This window comes from Chlorocebus sabaeus, chromosome 19 (genome assembly GCF_047675955.1).
Source record: "Chlorocebus sabaeus isolate Y175 chromosome 19, mChlSab1.0.hap1, whole genome shotgun sequence".
In the NCBI taxonomy this organism is placed as follows: domain Eukaryota; kingdom Metazoa; phylum Chordata; class Mammalia; order Primates; family Cercopithecidae; genus Chlorocebus; species Chlorocebus sabaeus.
Genome location: NC_132922.1, coordinates 13629593 through 13650679, shown reverse-complemented (window position 1 = coordinate 13650679; position 21087 = coordinate 13629593). Strand labels below are relative to the sequence as shown.

The following is a 21087-nucleotide window of genomic DNA, read 5'->3' as shown; positions in this document are numbered from 1 at the left end:
TCTACTGGGGTAGAACTACTGGGCTGAACACACATGGAAGGAGATCCGGCCCCACCTTTGGCCTGCAGAGAAGTTCCAGGAGCAGAGGAAAGGGTTCAAGGAAAGAGGACCAGTATATGTAAAGGCCTGGAATGAAAGAAGCATGAATGTGGGGTGGAAGAAATGAAAGTCCAGTCTGATGGTAGAGGCGTGAGTGCAATAAGTGAGAGGCAGAGGATGGCCAGGCCTTCAGAGCCATAGTTTGCTGAGGAGGCTCTGGAGTTTATCCCATGGCTCTGTGAAGAGGAGGGAGCAGAAAGAGGCTGTCTCAGACTCTGGCCAACCTCAGGGGGTGCCTCGGGGATCTTAGACATCGAACATACTAGGGAGTGGGGTCTTGGCCGCCTGCATCTGTATTGTGCCATGGATGGGTGGGGTTTAGTATTTCATTTCTGTTTCAGAAGAGAAGTAACTTTAAAAACATCATGACTTTGTCTGAGCTGAAACTAAGAAAAGCAAAGGGGTTTCCCCTCTGCACCCAGTCCCTTTTAAGGGGGACTCCCAGGAGGTGAGTGAGCTGGAGGGGGTCCTGCCTCAGAACATGGGGCATTTATGGGGACAGTGGGGTTGGGTGGGAGCTCTGGGAAAGCACAATGTGGAAACTCAAGCATTTCATGGGCTAGAAACTGGGGTCTTCTGGGTTGTCAGGGGCAGCCTCTTAGATCTCTTAGCCTCTCTAGAGTGTCAGCCTCCTGAGGGCAGGTCCTTCTGGGCACCACTGGATCCCCGGCACCTAGAACAGTGCCTAGCACAGAAGAGTTGCTCAATAAATGTGTGTTTGATGAATGAGTGAGAAGTTGAGATAGAGGAGAGTAATTGTCCGCAGAAGGGGGAGGTCTGGCACCTCCCCAGAACTTAGCAAGCCCTGTGATGGGACTGACTGTGCAGGCACTGTTGTGCTCATGTGTGAACTTCTTAAATCCTCACAACAACTCCACCTCTCTTTTAAAGAAACTTCCCCTTTGCTTAGCACCTGCAGGGTCCAGCGCTGCTGCTTTTCACTGCTGAAATGAACACTTTCCCATGACCTCCAATAGGGGAGGTTGAGGGTTTCTGGCCCAAATACCCGCCAGGCTCTCAGCCCACTTTGTAACTCAGCCTCCCTCCCTGGTACACACGCTTTCACTGAGGTTGCCGCAGTTCTGTTCTGGCATGGCGTATGGTCCAGGCCTGGCCAATCAGAGCACAGTACCACACCACTCTGACAAATATGATTGGTTGAAAGGGGGCCCAGGACCTAAGCTGGTCCAATCACAGTAAACCTTAGTTAGAACTTTGCCTAGGAGAGACATTTGCTCTTTTTGGCTGAACTTGAACTTGGAAGGATGAAGCCCTAAATCACCTGCCTGAGAATGAACCAGCCAGCAGAAGGCAGAGCCCAGAGCTAAACAAGCCTTGATGACATCATTTGAATCCCTTGATCAAGCTGCACCTGAAATCATGGTATCTCCAAACTTGAATCAATAAATTTATTTTCTGCTTAAGCAGGTTGAGTTGGGTTTTCTATTTGCAATAGCAAAAGTCCTGACTGGCAAGGTTTAAAAGTTTGAAGACTCTCACAGGTAAGTGCAGCTCAGGATCCTGTGAGTGGAGCAGAAAGTCTTAAGAAATGGCAGGGGCCAGTTGAACCCAGATTTTCCATTGGCTGAGCAGATACCCCCAGAGATGTAGAAAATTCGATTTGTTTTATGTTGTCCCAAAAGAGGAGAACTGAGGCCAGAGGAGCACACTTCTGAGACACTCATTTTTGCTGGGTAGAGGAACTCTCTGAAAAGCAGGACCATCGATATTACAGCAGCCAGCCTCAGGAGGGAGTAAGAGTCCCATCCCTGAAGGTACACAAGTTGTGACAGCAACCATCTGGCCTGCAGTTTCCAGAGGGGAGTCAGGCATGGGGTGGGACTGGAATGAATGGGTAGATGCTTCCATACGTGGCAGCTGGTACTGATGGCAGGAACACGGGGGTGGCTTAATGGGTCCTGGGGCTCCCCTCTGGCCCTCAGGAAGGCAGGAGCATGAGGGGCTTGGAATGCAGCACCTGCAAATTCACACCTTCCTGGCCTCAGGAGGCCTCCAGTACAGAAAAGACCATCAATGAAGCTCTGCAGCCATCTGCTAAGAAACGCCACAGGGAGGGGACAGCGTGGCCAGTCGGGGTGCCATCAGGCTTTGGGTGGGGATCCTGGAGGATCAGACCCATCTAGGTGGGAGCGCTGGGGTGCAACCTGGAAGGAAGATAAGTAGGGAAAGATAATTTGGGGACATGCAGAATCCATAGCTCTCACCTTCCTGGCTCACAGCTCGTTCCCACCTCCAAGCCTTTGCTCAAGGTTTGACTCCCAACAGGACTGCCAATGCTCTCTCCCCACCTCACCAGTCCTCTCTGTCCTTCTGGTCCCACACCTCCAGGAGGCCTTGTGGGCTGCCTCCAACTCATACGCACCCCACCATCTGCCCCTTAGGCCTCATAGCTCAGTCTCTCCCATCTCCACCCACATATGTGGGTGCAGGATCTCCCTGGCTCAACTGGGCTCTCCTAGGGCCAGGGACCAAGGCATCTTTTCCATCACCTCCTGCAGAAATGGGTAGAGTGGGGGCTCCGTGACACCCACTCCCTGGCCCGGGAGTAGGGGGTTACCAGGCATTCATTCCTACCTTGGGCCTTGCCTCTGGAAGATGAGCTCCAGAGAGTGAGACTGGCCCAGACAAATAACAAGTAGGCTGGGGAAACTGAGGCTACCTCCATACCCACCTTCTTTCTGTCCTGGCCTAAATGCCACTCACAGTGAACCAAAGGCCACTGCTCAGCCAGGGCCTGCTATGCTTGGGAGTTGGGCACTAGACGGGGGACTCTTACCCCTAGAGGAGGCTACAGGCGCGCTTCTGCTGCCGCGTGGGCTGAGGGCACAGCACGGCCCGGATGGCTTCGTCGAACACGGTTTTCAGGCCTCTCTGGGTGAGGGCTGAGCACTCCAGATATTTCACCGAGTCTGGTTGGGGAGATGGACAGGAGAGCCAAGACTTAAGTCGGAGGGACTCTAGGCCAACATGCCTCCTACACCATACACCCCTCCCATGCCATTCACCCCTCCCACGCCATACACCCCTCCCACGCCATACACCCCTCCCACGCCATACACCCCTCCCACACCATACACCCCTCCCACACCTCCCATGCCATACACCCCTCCCACGCCATACACCCCTCCCACACCATACACCCCTCCCACACCATACACCCCTCCCACACCTCCCATGCCATACACCCCTCCCACACCATACACCCCTCCCACGCCATACACCCCTCCCACACCATACACCCCTCCCACACCTCCCACACCATACACCCCTCCCACACCATACACCCCTCCCACGCCATACACCCCTCCCACACCTCCCATGCCATACACCCCTCCCACGCCATACACCCCTCCCACGCCATACACCCCTCCCACACCATACACCCCTCCCACACCTCCCATGCCATACACCCCTCCCACGCCATACACCCCTCCCACGCCATACACCCCTCCCACACCATACACCCCTCCCACACCTCCCATGCCATACACCCCTCCCACGCCATACACCCCTCCCACGCCATACACCCCTCCCACGCCATACACCCCTCCCACGCCATACAACTGAACACCAGGCTCTGGGGGCCACCATCCAGATTCCAGTCCCCGTGGGGTCACCTGGAGGCTGTGTCACCAGGAGTAGGGAGTTTAACGTCACCGTGCCTCAGTTTCCTCATGTCTGAAGTAGCGAGCTTGAGCTCAGTGAGAGACTGAGGCTTACAGGGCAGGTCTGTGTCTTTCTTGGACACACAGCCCTTCATCCATGGAAGGAAGGCGGTAATTTTGATGCTTTTCTGGGAAGGAAAGGGCTCCAGCATCAGTGGCCACATCTCTGGGAGCCTCACCTTCCTCTAGAACATTGCCTTGCCCATCCCTCCAGGATTCTCCCAGGGTTGCAAATAACCCCCAGGAAGCCTGAAGCCCTCGCAGCCCCCTCCCCGGGAACTTCCCAACATCATCGGCCCCTTCCTGAGCACCATCCCCGTCTTACAGACAAGGAAACAGGTTTGTGGAGAGTATGTGACTCATCCAAACGACACGCTGGACGTATTCCCTCAACCTGGACACAGCTGGGGCCTTCTGGGAGGAGTGGAATTGGACCGCTCCTCTGTCCTCCCATGGGAGGCCCGGCCTTCTCCCACATGAAGACTCCTCGGGGCTGGAGCCCGGGACACAGACGGGGAGAAAGGCAGGCCTAGTCCCCACCCCCAGGGACGATGTTCCATGACCTTCTGCAAAGAGCCTGTATGACTTCTCATGTCCATTTCAAGCTGCACAGTTTCCCTGAAGTGAAAAACCACAAAACCCCTTCTGCCGAGATGCATGCAGGCCCGGGGGCCAATGTCAGAACCAAGAGGAAGGAGGAGGGGCGGGGGGGAACTCTGGGCCCTCTGCCAAAGTCTGCTTGCTTCTCTGTGGCAGGCAGGCAGGAAGGAGATGGACGCTGGTCACCACCTACTCTGTGCCAGTCACTGAGCTGGGCACTTCCAACAACACCAGGAAGACACATTGTGATTTCCCACTTCACAGACCGGGAAACAGGCCCAGAGTGGGGAAGCCACGGCCCAAAGGCACAGAACTGGGAGGAGAAGTCGGGATGGCAGGAGGGGCAGCCCCTGGAACACGAGAGCCCACTGAGGCCAGGTGCTGGGGAGAAAGGAAGGGTGGGGCAGGGACAAGGAACCTGAGGCTCAGAGAGGACATCACTGGCTCTGAGTCACATGCTGGGTGTCGCCCCTCTACCTGGAGGCGTATACGCCCACCAGGGATCATGAGCGGTGGTTGTCATCGGGCTTGGCTGGCAAGAGCAGGGTGCCCTGAGCTCAGCCCAGAGTCTGGTCACCACCCTCTGTGTTGAGGAGGTGTCACTGGGCACGTGGCCACTGTCTCCTTATAAGGGACCACATCTGCATCCACTTCCCTCATATCCACCAACTGCCTTTTCTGTGGCACCTGGCCGCCACTCACACAGGACGAGGGTCCTGAGCTGGGGGGCCGGGCTCACTTTGGCTCTGCCTCTGACTGCTCTAGACTTTAGCCAGTTACCCCTCTCCAGGCCTCAGTCTCCCATCTGTCTAGGACTCATTGCCGTACGATGGCTTGTCAAGCTGAGACAGGGGCAGGGGAGCACAGAGAGGGCAAGGAGGGCAAGGGGCCGGTGGGGGCAGTGGGGGTGCAGGGAGGACAGATGGCCCTCAGCTTCGTGGCTTAGGGAGCTATTCCACCCCCTTTGGAATCCGGGCTCCGCTATGTCCTGGCTGGGTGGCTTTAAACCAGCAACATGTCCCCCAGAGCCTGTTTCCCCTCTGTAAGTAGAGGTGACAAGAGCCCTTTGTCGTAGCTGCTGTGAGAATGAAGTGGCATCTAGGAAGTGCTCAGTCCACGTCAGCTGTGATTATCAGCTGGGCTCAGGGCCGCCCCCAAAACTTGTCATCCCAGGGCTGGGGAGCCCAGGTGGGCAGAGGCAGTTGCTGCCTCCCTCACTAGCCCTGCCAGTGCCCCCGGGACTCCCCCTAGGCCTGAGCTGGTCGAGGCACAGTCACCATCACTGCCCCTGCCTCAGCTCCATGCAGAGTCAACCAGGGGAGATGGGCTAGAGGCTAAGGCAAGAGCTCTGGGTCGCCACCTTATAGAGGAGCGAGGGCCTTTGGGGATTGTCCAGGTCAGCTTATGTGAAGAGGGAGACTGAGGCCCAGAGGGGGTAGCCACTAACCCAAGGTCACACAGCCAATCAGTGTCAGAGCCAGGACCAGAATCCAGGCCTCCAGCGCCCCCAAAGCATGCGCTTTACAAAGGAGGGGTCAGTGACAGCCAGGCTGCCGGCTGGAGAGCTGCATCCTGAACAGAAGGAGTCCAGGACCAGAGGTTCGAGGGGTGCTGGTTGGTCAGAAAGAGAAGGCAGGAATGAATCCCTGATATTTAAAAGGACAGACGAGCAGGCTGGGGAGCTGTGGCCCCCAGACAAGGGAAGGGAGCTAGTGTGTGTGCCATAGTCCGAGGCCCCTGAAGAAGATGGCCGTGTCACCACACTAGTCACAGGAGGAGGGAGGTGGTGGCTGCGGTTTCCCTTCCTGTGAAGAGATGTGAGTCTCCAGGGCCCTCCCAGTTCTGGCAGGGGGAGAAGTGGCGGGGCTGGGGCAGTGGGGCGGGAGGAGATCTAGCGGGTTCAATTCGGGGGCCAACCCCTGGGCCTGCAGAGTCCTATGGTGAGGCAGAGGGCACAGCCCATCGTGACCAAATCCAGCTGGCGGTCTTGGGCTTCTGGGCAAGGATCCCTGAGCTACAGACACATTGGGACCTACCAGGGGCAGGGACAGGAACAGAGCCAGCAGGCCTGGGTACCATGCATGAAGCCAGACCCATGGTCATCACTTCCCTGATGCAGGAAGCCCTGAGCCACTACAAAGAAGCACCCCCCAGCAGTGAGCCAACAATTTGCTGTCCTTCCTTCAAATCTGGCTAGGCCACCTACTAGCTGGGTGACCTTGAGAAGTGACTATATTTCTCCAGCCCGGGGATTTGGAGGCAAAGAGGAGTTGAGCTGAGAAACCAAAGGGAGTGGGGAAAGGGAGGAGAGAAGATGGTGGAAGGAAATGTGTCACCCTTCAGATCTAATGCGGGGCCACCTCCTGCAGGAAGCCTTCCCAGAACACCCAAGTTTGACTTGTTGCTTGTCCTCCAAGCAACCACAGCACCCCTACTCAATCTCTGCTTCTGCCTGCTCAAAGCGTACCTCCTTATTTTCAGTATCTATTAATAGATACTACTAATACTACTAGGACGACTACTAGCTAACACAGAGTGCTTCCCACACACAGGTGCCGCCCTGGGAGCTCCACCTGGAATAATTCACTGAATTCCCCCAACCACCCCAGCAGGCAGGAGCTATCACTATCCCATGCTTTTCTGGTAAGGAAACACAGGCAGAGACGGGCTACGTGACTCGCCCAAGATCACACAGCAAGTGCACAGCACAGCTAAGTTCGAACTGCATAGCCTGGCCCTGCAGCCCATGTTTACACACCACGAGGCCAAGTCAGGGCTCCCCTGCAGCCAGTTCCCCTCTCTGAGTCTGAGGCCCGTACCAATCTCCTTGGCCAGTGCCAGGCCCTGCGGGTAGGTGATGGGAGCCAGCTTCTTCTCCTTCAGTTTCTCGATGGTGTCCTTGTCGTCCCGCAGGTCCAGCTTGGTGCCCACCAGGATGATGGGTGTGCTGGGGCAGTGGTGCCGCACTTCCGGGAACCACTAGGCAGGTGGGTGGGGGGACACATGGTTGTATGGGTCAAGAGCGGGCACGAGGCTGTGCGGGGATCAGAGGGAGTAAAAGGGTGTAGGGAAAGGAGGGGCACCAAGTTGCTAGAAGATCAGACGTGGGCATGAGGGTGAGGAGAGACGTGAGGTGGCACAGGGAAGGGAGGCCACGAGGTTGTACAGGAAGGAGTGGGCGCATGATTGTAGAAAAGGAGGAGGCGAGGTTTTGTGCAGACATAAGAAGCAAACATGAGGTTATGTGACAATCGGAGGCGAACATGAGGTTGTGTAGGGAGGAGGAGGATGCAGCCACGGAAAGTGGGGGTATAGCTAACTATCACTGCACCCCCACCCCAGACCCTCCAAATAGTACCCCCTCAGTCCCCCTGCCAGCCCTGGTTGGCACTGGATACCCTCTCTGTATGCGGCCTCTGCTGCCCCAGGGACCAGTCTAGAGTCACCAGTTCCTCCCTCTGTCCCTCAGGGTTACCTGCCCCAGAGCCCCCAAGGCCTACCCTGTCCAACTCACCTTGGCACGGACGTTCTCATAGGAGGCTGGGCTGACGAGGGAGAAGCAGATGAGGAAGACATCCTGGGGACAGAGCAAGCGAGGGTTGCCAGTGAGGAGGGCCCAGAGGTGTCCCACCATGGCAGTCACTGGGAGGTGGAGCTTGGGGCTCCCTGAGGGTGGAGCAGCCCAGAGGACGCTGGGGTCTTAGGATCTGGGCAGAGCAGAGATACCCTTCTCTCCTTTACCACGAGGCTGCTGTTTGTTGGGATGCTTACTAAAGGTCAGGGCCTCTGCAAAGTGGTTATCCTCACATGTCACCCTGCAGCAAGCACTGCTGCTAGCCCCATTCCTCTGATGGGGAAAGTGAGGCTTCCAGAGGTTAAAGAGTTTGCCAGCGTGCATCTGATGAGGGGCGGATCTGGGATTCCAGAGTCCATACTCCAATCCATATACCATCCGCATCTGCAGGCCTTAGCCGCCTCCCTGCACACCCTGGAGGAAGAGCGAGGACCCAGCAGCCACCTGCAGGCATCCTCCACCTCTCCCCTCCCCCAGCACTCCCAGGGCTCACCAACCTGGGGCCCTGTGCAGACTCCACCTGCCCCACCACTGGAAACAGGGGGTGCCAGAGCCCAGCAGGCAGTGGGGTGGAAAAACAGGCACATTGAGGACCGGGAACCAATGCAGGGCTGGGGGAGTGCAGGAGGAGGCCCTGCTCTGCCTGGGACATGCAAGGCAGGCAGACAGACTCCCTGAGCTGGGCCTTCAGGGGAGAGGAAGGGTTCCCCAGGCTGAGCTGATTGGAAGGGCATCCCAAGCAGAGGGAACGGAGACAGCAAAGGTCAGGACCGCAAGGCAGGGGGGAGCAGCACACCGTCTGTGGGTAGGAGAGTGGCCGGAGACGGTCGTAGTCCTCCTGCCCAGCAGTGTCCCACAGCCCCAGGTTCACTGGCTTGCTGTCCACCATCACATTGGCTGAATAGTTGTCAAACCTGTGGGGAGCAGTCAAGGCAGAGGTCAGGTCAGTCTCAAACCCTAGAACCTGCGGACTGTGGTCCAGTTCCGTGGCATTCCTCGGAGGCTGAGACCCAGAGACAGTCTACAACTAGCCCAAAGTCACACAGCATTTGCAATTAGGTTTCTTTATCTGTTTCGTGACTGATTCATTATATTTTTTAAAAATGTAATACAAGTAAACAAGAAGAAATGAAGATTATCTCTGAATCCTTTTCCTACCCGTACCTGTCCTTTGGAAAGGTAATTGAGGCTGTGTAAATTTTCCTCCAAGTCTTGATGCGAATAAACTTAACTCTCTCCCTATGCTGTCACTCAATGTTTATTTTTTCGTTTTGGTTTTGGTTTTGGTTTTTTGAAATAGAGTCTCATTCTGTTGCCCAGGCTGGAGTGCAGTGGTGCCATCTCAGCTCACTGCAACCTCTGCTCCCTGGGTTCAAGTGATTCTCCTGCCTCAGCCTCCCGAGTAGCTGGGATTACAAGCGTGCACCACCACGCCCAGCTAATTTTTGTATTTTTAATAGAAACAGGGTTTTACCATGTTGACCAGGCTGGTCTCGAACTCCTGAACTTAAGTGATCTGCCCGCCTCGGCCTCTCAAAGTGCTGGGATTACAGGCGTGCACCACCACGCCCAGCTAATTTTTGTATTTTTAATAGAAACAGGATTTCACCATGTTGATCAGGCTGGTCTTGAACTCCTGAACTTAAGTGATCCACCCACTTCAGCCTCTCAAAGTGCTGGGATTACAGGCGTGAGCCACCGCGCCCAGCTTCAATATTTGTTGAATAAATGTTCATCCCCTCTCTGGGGTCCCCCCAGAAGCAAACCCTGAGACAAGGAAGTGGTATGAGGGGTTTATTTGGGAAGTGACCCCAGGATGCCACAGAAGGGGAGTGGGGAGGAACAAAGGAGGGGACAGCAGCTGGCACAGGGCAGGTAGTTGAGCTGTCATGGCTGTGGACTACTGCTGCTCAGTCCTGCTGGGGCCTCCTGGGAGACAGAACGGACTGTGCTCAGGGTGTCCCCAGAGGAGGCAGGAAGCTAGGGTGCTGTCATTCGTCTCCCACCTTCCAGGGAAAGAGGGCTGCTTCTGGGGCCTTTCAGCCCACCCGAGTGTGTGTGAAAGCTGTCAGTCACGGGCCATGGGAAGGGCCACGGCACATGGTAGAAAGACATGTGCTGCCAAGGAGATAGCGTGGGGCACCGACCTTGACTCCCAGCGTCTCCTGCCAGACCCAGAGAGCCCTGCAGGGCCATCGAACGAGCCTCCACATGCATTTGCTGAGCACCTACTATGCATCGGGTGCAGAGCCAGCACTGGTGCCACCAAGGAGTACAAGCCTGATCCTGCCCCCACAGCTGGCAGGAGTCCAGATGTGGGGTGAGGGGCCTGATAAACATCAGAGACAGGGAAGCCCAAAGAATGCTGGGAGGGCCATCCCAGGGCTCCAAGCTCGGAGTGGGGGAGGTTCACAAGCCAGTTCTTGCTACACACATCCCCGCGAGGAAGGTGCTGGCTACCCACGCTGTGGGTAAAGAGAAAACTGGGCTCAGAGAGATGCACTGACTTGCCCAAGGCCACACAGCCAATGAGTGATCAAACTAGGTAAGAAACCAGAAACCAGTGACCACGACCAGCGCCTCACTGCCCCAGGCCACAGCTGTGCCTCTGGGAATGCCCTCACCCGCCTGCCCCTGAGGGCCAGCAAATCACTCTCACTTTTCCTGCTGTGGTCACTCACACAGGCCCTGTGCCTCGTCTCCTGACCTGGTCCACTGAGACCTCTGGCTCCTCTGACTTCTCCTACTCCTCCCCTCACACACCAGCCAAGCCATTTCCCAGGAAAGGCTCACTCTGCCCACCTCCCTGTGCTGGTCCACACGAAGCCGCTGCCCAGAACGTGCTTCCCACCTTAGCTGTCCATATGTTCTCACCAACCTGGCCTCCGGCCCCCACACCCTCCAGGCTGCCCACCCCTCCAAGCCTTTGCTCCTATACCTCCCTCTGGAATATGCTTCCACCCCCATTTCACTCCCACCTTCTATTCATGCTTCAAAACCCTGCCCAGTAAAGTCCTCCTCTCTGGCGAAGCTTCGTCGTCGTCCACCTGTAAAGAGCTCATGGTTCCCTCTCTTGGGTGACTACTTTGCCTTGACCATGAGCAGGCACTTGGTGAGTCTCCGCCCCTCCAAGGGCTGTGGGCTCTGTGTGGGCCAGGCCGATGCCTGCTTATTCTCCACAGTCTCAGGCCTGGCATCCAGTGAATGCAGGTGGAAGGGAATTAAACCAAAGTGAACTGAAACCCTTCAGATGCCACCTCCTCCAGGAAGTCCTCAGAGAACGCTACTCAATGTTAAGCTGCAGAAGCGCTAACACTTCAGAGTAACACCAAAGACACCTCTCCTGAGAGGAGTCCCCCACACCCCCAAAAAGCGGGCAGCCCAGCCTTTTTAATACACTTTGCCTGTCCAGCCCTGGACAGAATTTCTGGTTACCTCTCAGTTCCTCAAATGGCCCTGTTCCCGCCTGTCTGGAAAGTGCCTGCAAATAGTGGCCCCTGGCTTCCCACTCTCCTTCCTCTCTCCCTTCTCTTCCTCCCCACTGCCAGGTCGGCTGACTTTTCCTCATCCCTCCAGTCCCTGCTCGATGTCGCCGCTTCAAAAAGCCTTTCCTGGCCTCCAGCCATGTCAGGGCTACCACTCCACCTAAACCAGCACTCCTTGGGGAACTCAGCATCCCAGGTGGCAAGCACTAAGCCTGACTTGTTTGTCGCCGCACCCTGGGGCTGGCCCGGGGTCTGGTGCACAGCAGGTCCTGGTGTGCACCTACTCTGGGTACCACCTACACTGCTGTGGGATTTCAGGAAGAAGGCGCTGTCCAGGGAGACACAGCGGGGCATGATGGGAAGAGCAGCGTCTGTGTTGTTTTTCCAGTTTTGACCAGAAACACATCTTTGGGAAATGCTCGGACACTCTCTCCTCTAACGTCCAGCCAAACTGCTAGTGCCAAAAAGCCCCCCAGGATTCCTCAAACCAAACGCACCTGTCTCCTCTGGGTCATCCCTGGAATCTCAGGGCCACAGTGATGAGGAAAGAGCTGGGACCTTGAGAAGCACCAGCCACCTTCTCTGAGGCCAGCCAGGGAGCTGAGGGTCTTTGCATGTTAGGTCTTGAAGTCTCATGGGATCCAAGACAAAAGGATCTTAAGTTACTCCCATTAGACAGATGAGCAAACTGAGACCTGAAGAGGTCAAGGACCTTTCTTGTTGCAGGGGAACAAAGAGTTCCTTGTGAAGCCAGGACATCCTGGCTGGGTGACCCTGGGTGAGTGACCTAACTTCTCTGAGCCTCAATCTCTTTAATGTGGAGGGGAAAATACCTATTTCTTGGGGCCGTTAGGAGAATCCAAAAAAAACAGAGGATGTTCAAGCCACGCCACTGGGAGATGCTGAGAAGCTGAGCAGTCTCATTTTCCATGTCCCCAAATGCCCCTGCCACAGGGCCCCTCCCCAGAGGGCCAGAGGGACAGCTGCAGGGATGTGTCAATGGTGTGACACCCCTGAGGGTCCCCCTTACTTAAGAGACCAACAGGCAGCCGGGACCAGAGAGGAACCTTATGCACAGACCACCATGGCCAACCCTCGACCCATTTTCCAGATGAAGAAATTGAGGCTCACAGAAAGGAAGGGACTTGCCCAAGATCTCCCAGCCAGTGAGTGGCAGAGCAAGGCTAGATCCTGTTACCCAATTCAGAAAAGCCCACATGGTAAGCGCCGCTGCTATTTCACGGCTGGAAACGGAGTTGGAGACAACAGAGACCGTGTTTTCATCCAGAGCCTGTAGAACTCGGAGGCCTGGCCCTGGACTGGAGTGGAGGAGGGGAATGGGGCAGGCGGAAGGGGCCCCAGCACCCAGGTGCCACCTGACCACCACTGAAGCCCACCCCCAGGGAGGAAAGATGGTGTATTCAAGGAACCCAGAGACCACAGGGCATACATGGCTAGTGACTTGGGGGTGAGAAAGGATTGATGTCAGAGGGGCATGGAGCATCAGGTCTTTGTTCTCAGGGCAATGGGGATCCACCAAGGGGCCAAACCAGGTGAAGTGATGAGATCAGATTTGCATTTAGAAAAGGTCCTGGCTGGGCACGGTGGCTCACACCTGTAATCCCAGCACTTTGGGAGGCTGAGGCAGATAGATCACGAGGTCAGGAGACCGAGACCATCCTGGCCAACATGGTGAAACCCCATCTCTACTGAAAACACAAAAATTAGCTGGGCTTGGTGGTGCATGCCTGTAGTCCCAGCTACCTGGGAGGCTGAGGCAGGAGAATCGTTTGAACCCAGGAGGCAGAGGTTGCAGTGAGCCAAGATTGCACCAGTGCACTCCAGCCTAGTGACACAGCAAGACTCCATCAAAAAAGAAAGGTAAAGAAAGGTAAAGAAAGGTAGAAAAGAAAGAAAGAAAAGAAAGAAAAGAAAGAAAAGAAAGAAAGAAAGAAAGAAAGAAAGAAAGAAAGAAAGAAAGAAAAGAAAGAAAGGAAAGAAAGAAAGAAAGAAAGAAAGAAAGAAAGAAAGAAAGAAAGAAAGAAAGAAAGAAAGAAAGAAAGAAAGAAAGAAAGAAAGAAAGAAAGAAAGAAGGGAAGGGAAGGGAAGGGAAGAAGGGAAGGGGAGGGGAGGGGAGGGGAGGGGAGGGGAGGGGAGGGGAAGGGAAGGGTCCCTCTTGGAGAAGTCTTAGGGAGTGGCCAGAGGGGAACAGAGCGGGAAACTGGCACATCAGGCAGGAGGGGAGGCCATTACTGTGCTATTGGTTGAAAGATGAAGGCAGCCGGAGGTGTCACGGGGTTGGGAGAGGTGGAGCAGGAGGGAACAGAATACCCAACAGAAGGGGTGCCTGAGCTAAGGCTGAGGCTTGAGCCACTGGACATCATGAGGTACCCACACACACAGCGGCAGGAGCAGGGATGGGGCAGCCGAGAGGCCAGGCAGGAGAACCTGGTGGGGCCTGGCGCACACAGCTAGGGAGGCTGATGTCATCTTGTCCACCAGAATTCCAGGCTGGATTAGCCAGTTTGCCAAAGACAGGATTTCAAATGAAAGTGAAAATTGAGTGCCAAATGATTCAGCCTCCATTAGGAGCACACATTCTTCCATGCAGAGCTGAGCCCTGCCTGCCTCCCCGGGGCGGGGTCAGTCATGACGGAGCAACAGGAATGGGCTCAGCTCTGCTCTAGAAACTGGCGCGATGGCAGGGAGTGAGGCAGATAAGGGCCCTGTCCTTAGGGAGCATCCATCCAAGAGGAGGAGTGGCAGCAAAGGAGCAGCAAGATTAAGTTGGGGTGTGGGGGAGCCTATGAAGACAGCCGAGCAGGGTGGTGGGATGGAAAGATGGAGAGGGCAGGGTGGAGGCGGGGAGCTGCTTTAGACACAGGGGCAAGGAGGGGATGTCTAAGCCGGGAACTGAATGACGGGAAGCAGGGAGGGTTCTGGGTGTCATAAAGGGGAGTGAAGAGGTTGGGGGGAGGTTCAGATCATCAAGGCAGTCTATGTACTTGGACTGAAGTTTACTTAAGGGGTGTCGTAAATGAGGCTGGGGAGACAGGGACTGTTGTTCACGGTTTGAACATCAAGATGAGTTTTAAGTGTGAAGGGAGCCACAGAAGAGATTTAGGCCAGGATAAGCTTCAGTCGTTTTTTGTTGGGGGGGGGGGGCTCTTTTTTTGTTGTTTTTTTGTTTTTTTTTGAGATACGGTCTCACTTTGTTGCCCAGGCTGGAGTGCAGTAGTACAATCATAGCTCGGTGCAGCCTCACCCTCCTGGGTTCAAGCAGTCCTCCCACCTCAGCCTCCCAAGTAGCTGGGACTACAGGCACGCACCACCATGCCCAGTTAACTTTTGTATTTTTTGTAGGGATGGGGTTTCTGCTCCATGTTGCCCAGGCTGGTCTCGAACTCCTGGGCTCAAGCGATCTGCCTGCCTTGGCCTCCCAAAGTGCTGGGATTACAGACATGAGCCACCACACCCAGCCTAACTTTCAGTTTTAAAAGCTCACCAGGGCTTCCGTTGAGCATGGTTCTAAGGAGGTGAGGTGTAAGGGGGAGCCCTTCTATGTCACAGGCACCGGAGGGCACCGTCTTCCTGCCATGTTTCTACATCGCCAACACCTAACATGAGGCCATCCACAGAGCAGCTCAGGCTCCCCATCTGCGAAATGGGGGATTTGACACAAAGATCTCATACGGCCCTGCCGGCTCCAATACAGGGTCTATACAACAGAGCAGGTGGCAAAGAGCCAATCATGGTGCAGCCCCGCGAGTCCTGGCAACTGATTGGCTGCTCAGGAAGGTATCAGTTCCGAAGGTTCAGGTCCATCCCTTTGCTGCTAACTCCTCATGGCTGGCAGCAGCGGAGCCAGCTCTCAGGCTTATCTGATCTTGTATCTGCAGCACGGGCCTTCCCAAACACCAGCAAATCTACCATCCCCAGCCCAGAAGCTCTCTCCACCTTAATCTCGGGTGCCAGAGATTTGGGGCTACCTGTTTTTCCCAACCTACCCTCTCTCCCTCTTCCCCATCCAATGTCAAGGGCCCAGTGTGACTATTTTACCCTCCCTTCACAGGGACACAGGCATTGGCAGTAGCAGGATCTTGCTCTGGGGTCTCGTCCGGGGCTGAGAAACTTTGTGCCTGAAGCCATAGGAGGGTGTGACGCAGGATCCACCATAGAACTTGTAAGACCCGGTGCAAAATGAAAGCACAGGGCCCATGTTCAAAAATGATTAAGAATTTCAAGATGCAGACATCAGAGCATTAAACTAGCTGCAGGACCCTTCTGAGCATGAGGCCCTGTGCAGTTGGACAGGTGGCCACATGCACGGAGCTGTCCCTAGTGGGATACCTTCACCCAATCCTTCAGAGAGTCTTGGGAAGGTAGGTCTGGTCAGGTCCGTTCCTCCAGCTTCTGTGATGTTGTCCAGGACAACAAAGTCCACTAGGGGCCATCAGGGATCAGGGGCATCCAGGCTGCTGAGAGCACCTGGCCGTAACCTGGCCTCAGCAGACTCAGCCATCCATCTCAACGCACAGGGGAGGCGCCTGGGGAAGGAGCTTGGGACTCCTAAGCCTCTACCTCTTATAGAAAAGGAAATCAAGGCTCAGAAAGGGGAAGTGATTGGTCCAAGGTCCTTCAGTAAGTGGGTCCTTCAACCTAGCCAGGACGCACAAAGGCAGGACAAGTTCTCAAGCCAGCATCCAGAGACCCAGGGACACAGGCAGTGACAACACACTGCCGGTGACTATGGCTTTGAGCAGGAGCCGCCTTGCCTAATTATGCCACCCTGCTCAGGTTTGCAGCCAGCCCTCCCTCTGTACTTAGAGGCACCTGTTAAAAGTTTAATGGTTGATGGTGAGTGGGCAGGAATCCTCATTCTCGTTTTGTATATAAGGACAGGACCAGAGAGCGGCACTCACCAGCATCAGGACCAAGCTGGGGCAAAATCGGCTTTCTAGGCTCTCTGCTAGGGTTTCCCTGCCCTCTCCTGGCTGCCTGCCTTCCTCTAGCCTGGGCCACGGTATCTCAGGCAGCTGAGCAGAGTGTACCGGGAAGAGACAGCAGCAGAGAGAGCCCCGCCCACCCAAGTCTGGGGTTGGGGGTTGGGTAGTGAGGAATCCTCTGGGGTGGGTTGGAAGCATCTCCGCTCCAGGCTCTCTTCTCCCTTCTGCCTGCCCTCCTCTTCTTAGGAGAGCCTGATCCCTGCTCCTGAAAGGGGATTTCACTAAGATCAAGAAACGAGGGCCCCAGCGAGACTCTGCATGGACCTTGGCTCTGAAGCTGGACAGGACCGTGTAAGCCGGGGAAGCAAGCCTCTTAGTGGCTGTGAGGCTCAGCTTCCCCATGGGTGTCCTGTGCATGCTAATAGCCACTTCCCAGGGGGATCAAATGAGATCACATGCGTGTGACATCTTGTGCAGGGGCCAGCATACGGCAGGTCTTTTCTAGATGGTGGCTGTGACCGATCTTCCTATGGTCTTTCCCACAGTGTTCAATTCAGGTCAACTCAAAACACATGTGTTGTGTGTAAGATAATGTGTGTATTATACCATGTAGAAGACACTGTGCTGAGACAATGGAAGACCACAAAGAGCTAGTCGTGGCTCCCTGACCTCCACAGGCTCATGGTCGTGGGAGAGATCAGATAAAGTCAGTCTGTGGAGTGGAGACCCCTTCGTGGTAGATCAGAAAGGCTTCCTGGAGGAAGGGGCACTGGAGCTGGGCCTGGAGGGTTTGGACAGGTGGATGTGGGGAGAAAAGGCACGATGGGGAGAGGGAATAGCTTGAGCAAAGGCCCTGGGGTAGAAATGTGCAGGGAGCTTGTGGTGAACAGTAGGGTCCGGAGGAGGCAGAGTGTGAAGCAAAGTAATGGGTGATAAGGCCAGGCGGGAGGTTGAGTGAAGGCCACCAGGAGCCTTGAGTGCCATGCTAGGGAGTTGGGGAAATGTCCTAGGAGAGATGGGGGCCCCTGAGGGCTGGCCAGGGAGGCGCTGGTGCCAACACACTCCCTCCACATCCAATGACAGCCCTGCCTCTGCACCCTGCAACAGAGCGCAGGGCCTCCCAGGCCAGCAGATGGCTCTGTTCTGCCCCCCAGCATGCCTTGTCCCCAGGTGTCCCTGCTCCTTGGGGTCAGGCCCTCTGGATCACCTCCTCCAGCAGCCTGCTTCTGCAGAAGCTCCTCTCTCAGCCCCTGCTCTTGCCCGAGCCAGCCCTTTCCTCCAGGTCCCTTTGCTTGGAGGCCCAGCCTAAAGGCCACCACCTCCTCCCTTCTACCCCTTCCCCTGCACCCCACCCCGGGTTCGGGGAGCCCCCAGCACTTCTCAGCACCAGTGCTGCCTTCCCGGCTGGACCATCAGGCAGCTCCACCAGGCTGGAGGCTGTGGCTCTGGCATCACCCCATTGGGTGCCCCACACAGGGTCTGGCCCACAGGAAGTGCCTGAAAGGTGGGTTGACTTGGTGACGGTCTCCCCCTGTCCCAGCACCCTGCGTATCCCCAGGAACTCACACGGTGGGGATGTACTCTCCAGGGAAGGCGTTGGTGGTGTAGCTGATGAGAAGGCAGGTCTTGCCCACGGCCCTGAAAGACAGGAAGTGCAAGAGGGTGGCGGTCATGGGCTCTGCCAGAGACATGGGAGGTTTCTGCCTGGTCCTCTGCAAAGACCTCAGCATCCACCCAGCCTAGCCCTCTGGGCCTCCGTCTCCCCATGTGGGATGCCCCATATCTGTGTTCTCACACCCGAGAGCCTGCCAGTCATGTGGATGTTTGTTAAAGTGAAGACTTCAGGTTCAGCCCCAGAGACTCTGATCCACGGGTGTGCACAGAGCTGGCAATCCGCTTTTCCCACAGGCTTCTCCAGGAGCCAGTGACGTGGAACAGAGGGTACCCAGCAGACTCAGGCAATGCTGAGGGGCCCCGGACGCCTGACCCAGGCTTCAAATCCCAGCTGTACCACCTACCAGTGGTATGATCTTAGACAAGTCACTTAACCTGCCTCTGCCTCAGTTTCTCCATCTAGAAAATAGAGATGAGCCCATCCTCATAGAAGTGTGCTGAGGAGTAAATCCAACGATGCCTATCAAAGCGCTAAGCACAGGGCCTGACGCATGGCAGCAGCTGGTGGCTGCTAGGGAAGGCCTGGCCCTGCTCTTCCCTCTCACCTCCCCATGGAGCAGATCAGTTACCAGATCAGGGTTTGAGTCAGGGTGGTCTGGGTTCAAATCCTGTGAGACTTTGGGCACATTACTTAGCTTCCCTGAACTTTCATTTTCCCATCTGTAAAATGGACCTATTAGGTTTGGTGAAAGGATAGAGAAGGCTGGATTAACCCCAGAGCTGGTACACAGGAAGGAAGTGATAACGCATGCCTACTCCACCCTCGGCATGCGAGGCTGGGAGTGGGCGCAGGTAGCACAGCCGAAGCCCAGAGGCCAAGGGGCAGCTCTGGGCCTTCCCCTGCCCTGTGTGGTTTTGTCACTTCCTGCTCAGAGGAGACAGCTCATCCTCTCCTCTCTACCACTGCCCTCCCCTGGGCCTGCCACCGAGGTAATTTTGAATGACTGGAACGTTAACCCTTGACTTCCGCCCACCCCTCCTCCGATCAGATACAAAGCAGAAGTGAACAGGGCTGGGCGGGCATGGGCAGATAAGGAGCCATGCATCAGAATCAGCTGAGGCTGGTGGACAAATGAGCCCGCCCCCACCTAGATGGGTCAGTGCCAAAGTCGGGGCGCAGAGCCCAGGCCAGGAGAGCTGAGTCTCTCAAAGCTTTGGGCTGCTCCTCTGCAGAGTGGGAGGGCTGGACAGGAGGCCCCTTTCAGCTAGAACATGCTCCAGGGTGGACCTGTAGGCTGCACCCTCTGACGTGGCTGCTGGCAGGCATGACAGATTGACAAATTGGACCTGTTCTTTTATTTTGTGTTTTTTAAGAGACAGCATCTTGCTCTGTCACCCGTGCTGGCTGCAATGGCACAATTATAGCTCACTGCAGCCTCAAACTCCTGGGCTCAGGTGATTCTCCCACCTCAGCCTCCTCAGTAGCTGGGACTACAGGTGCATGCCACCACTCCTGGCTTTTAAAATTTTTTTTTATAGACGTGGGTTCTCACTATGATGCTTAGGCTGGTCTCAAGCTCCTGGCCTTGAGCAATCCTCCATCTTGGCCTCGCAAAATGCTAGGACTACAGGCATGAGCCGCTGCACCTGGCCTGGACCTGTCATTTTACAGATGAGGAAACTGAGGCTCCTAGAAGACATAACAGCCTGAAGTCACTGGGATCTGACAACTGAGAAGGGTCTCAGCCCAGCCTGCCCCTCCCCTGCCGACCCCACAATCACCCTCCCATTCTTTAGCCTCCTCCTTCCCTCTCTGTCTCTCAATGTCCCCTTGCCCCTTCTGCTCCTCGCCCACATCCCCCACACATCCTCCCCAACCTGGCAGGCTGAGGGGAGAGAAAGTGGAGGGGGTGCTAGGAGGCACACACTACAAGCAAGACAGCCACTCAGCTTATCTCAAGCGACCCCACAGCATCCCTAGGGCATAGGCCTCCTCCCAGATGGCTTAAGCTGAGGTGCTGTGACTTGCCCAAGGCCACACAGCAGCACCAAGCCAGTGACGACAGCCCAGGTCAGCCTGGGGACGAAGGCTGAATTTCAGGTTTCTCACTTCCCTTGTACATCTACAGAGTAAAGACTGAGGCTTGCCTCTGTGGGAGACCTGCCCCCAGCTTTAGGGGTGCAGGTGAGGAGCCCTTGGCACTCTCACCCATAGTCCTGCACCCTCCACCCAGATGGCTCCCCGGGTGGGGTGGGGCTGAAGAGGGTGAAGCTGTCCTCAGCCCACCCTGGGGTGCTCCCTGTGGGCCCTAGAAGAAGAAGGAAGCGACCCCTCCAAGCTGCCTCCCAGGGACAGCTAGTTCTGTAGGACCAGGGGCTTCCCCAGGGACACCAGGGCGGGAGGATCTCAGGGCATCCCAGTTGGGGGCTGTGAGGAAGTCCAGCCAGGTACCTACCCATCTCCCACCACCACACACTTGATGGCCTGCATCGTGTCCGGGGCCTGGAGAGTGTCGGTGGTGACAGCTCAGGGCCAGGCGCGTTTCTGCGGGCACAAGGGGTGTGGAGACTGGCGAGGCGCCCGCTGAGGAGCAGCAGTGGTGGGGCAGGAGGAAGCGGAAGGGGAACTTACTCAAGCTGCTGCCCCCACGGTCGGTCGTTTGCAGGGGGCGGAGCATGCGGTGTGGCAGAGCAGCTGGTGGGAGGGGCGCTCAGGTGCTAGGCTGAGCCCTGGCCATCCCCATAGGCCCCCTGCCTGGAGGCTCCAGCAGGAGACCCGGGGGCCCTCTGTGCTGGGAGGCTCACTTCCTGCCCACGGGGCAGGCCCAGAGGCTGTTCTGCAAGAACTGGAGGGTTCCAAGAATTCAGTGCACCTCAATTCTAAGCACAGCATTTAATGAGTGCCTGCTGTGTACCAGGCACAGTACCAGGTGCTGATGATCCCAGGATGCAAGAGACAGCTGGTCCCTGGAGTTTACACCCTTTGGAGAGGGGGAGGCACAACTTCATCATGGGAGATCATAAAACACACAGGAAGTGATTGGGGCAACAGGGAATCTACAGAGAGGACCTCAGGGTTACCA

General features: G+C 56.1%; 2 protein-coding genes across 2 annotated transcripts; both read right to left on the bottom strand.

Annotated features, from left to right (window-relative positions):
- Positions 1-1494: 1494 nt before the first annotated feature.
- LOC140709174 (uncharacterized) lies at positions 1495-2201 on the bottom strand (the record flags this gene model as incomplete). Its single annotated transcript, XM_073007108.1, has 1 exon — positions 1495-2201. A coding segment is annotated over one exon (606 nt), but the record flags the coding sequence as incomplete, so codon positions are not given.
- On the bottom strand, positions 1495-20629 carry RAC2 (Rac family small GTPase 2). Its single transcript, XM_007975696.3, has 7 exons — positions 20461-20629; positions 17957-18028; positions 8756-8873; positions 7900-7962; positions 7205-7364; positions 2897-3029; positions 1495-2264 (listed from the first exon to the last, which is right to left on the bottom strand). The coding sequence occupies exons 1-6, from the start codon at positions 20493-20495 to the stop codon at positions 2899-2901; spliced, it is 579 nt and encodes a 192-aa protein (XP_007973887.1). The 5' UTR covers positions 20496-20629; the 3' UTR covers positions 1495-2264; positions 2897-2898.
- Between the last annotated feature and the right edge of the window lie 458 nt (positions 20630-21087).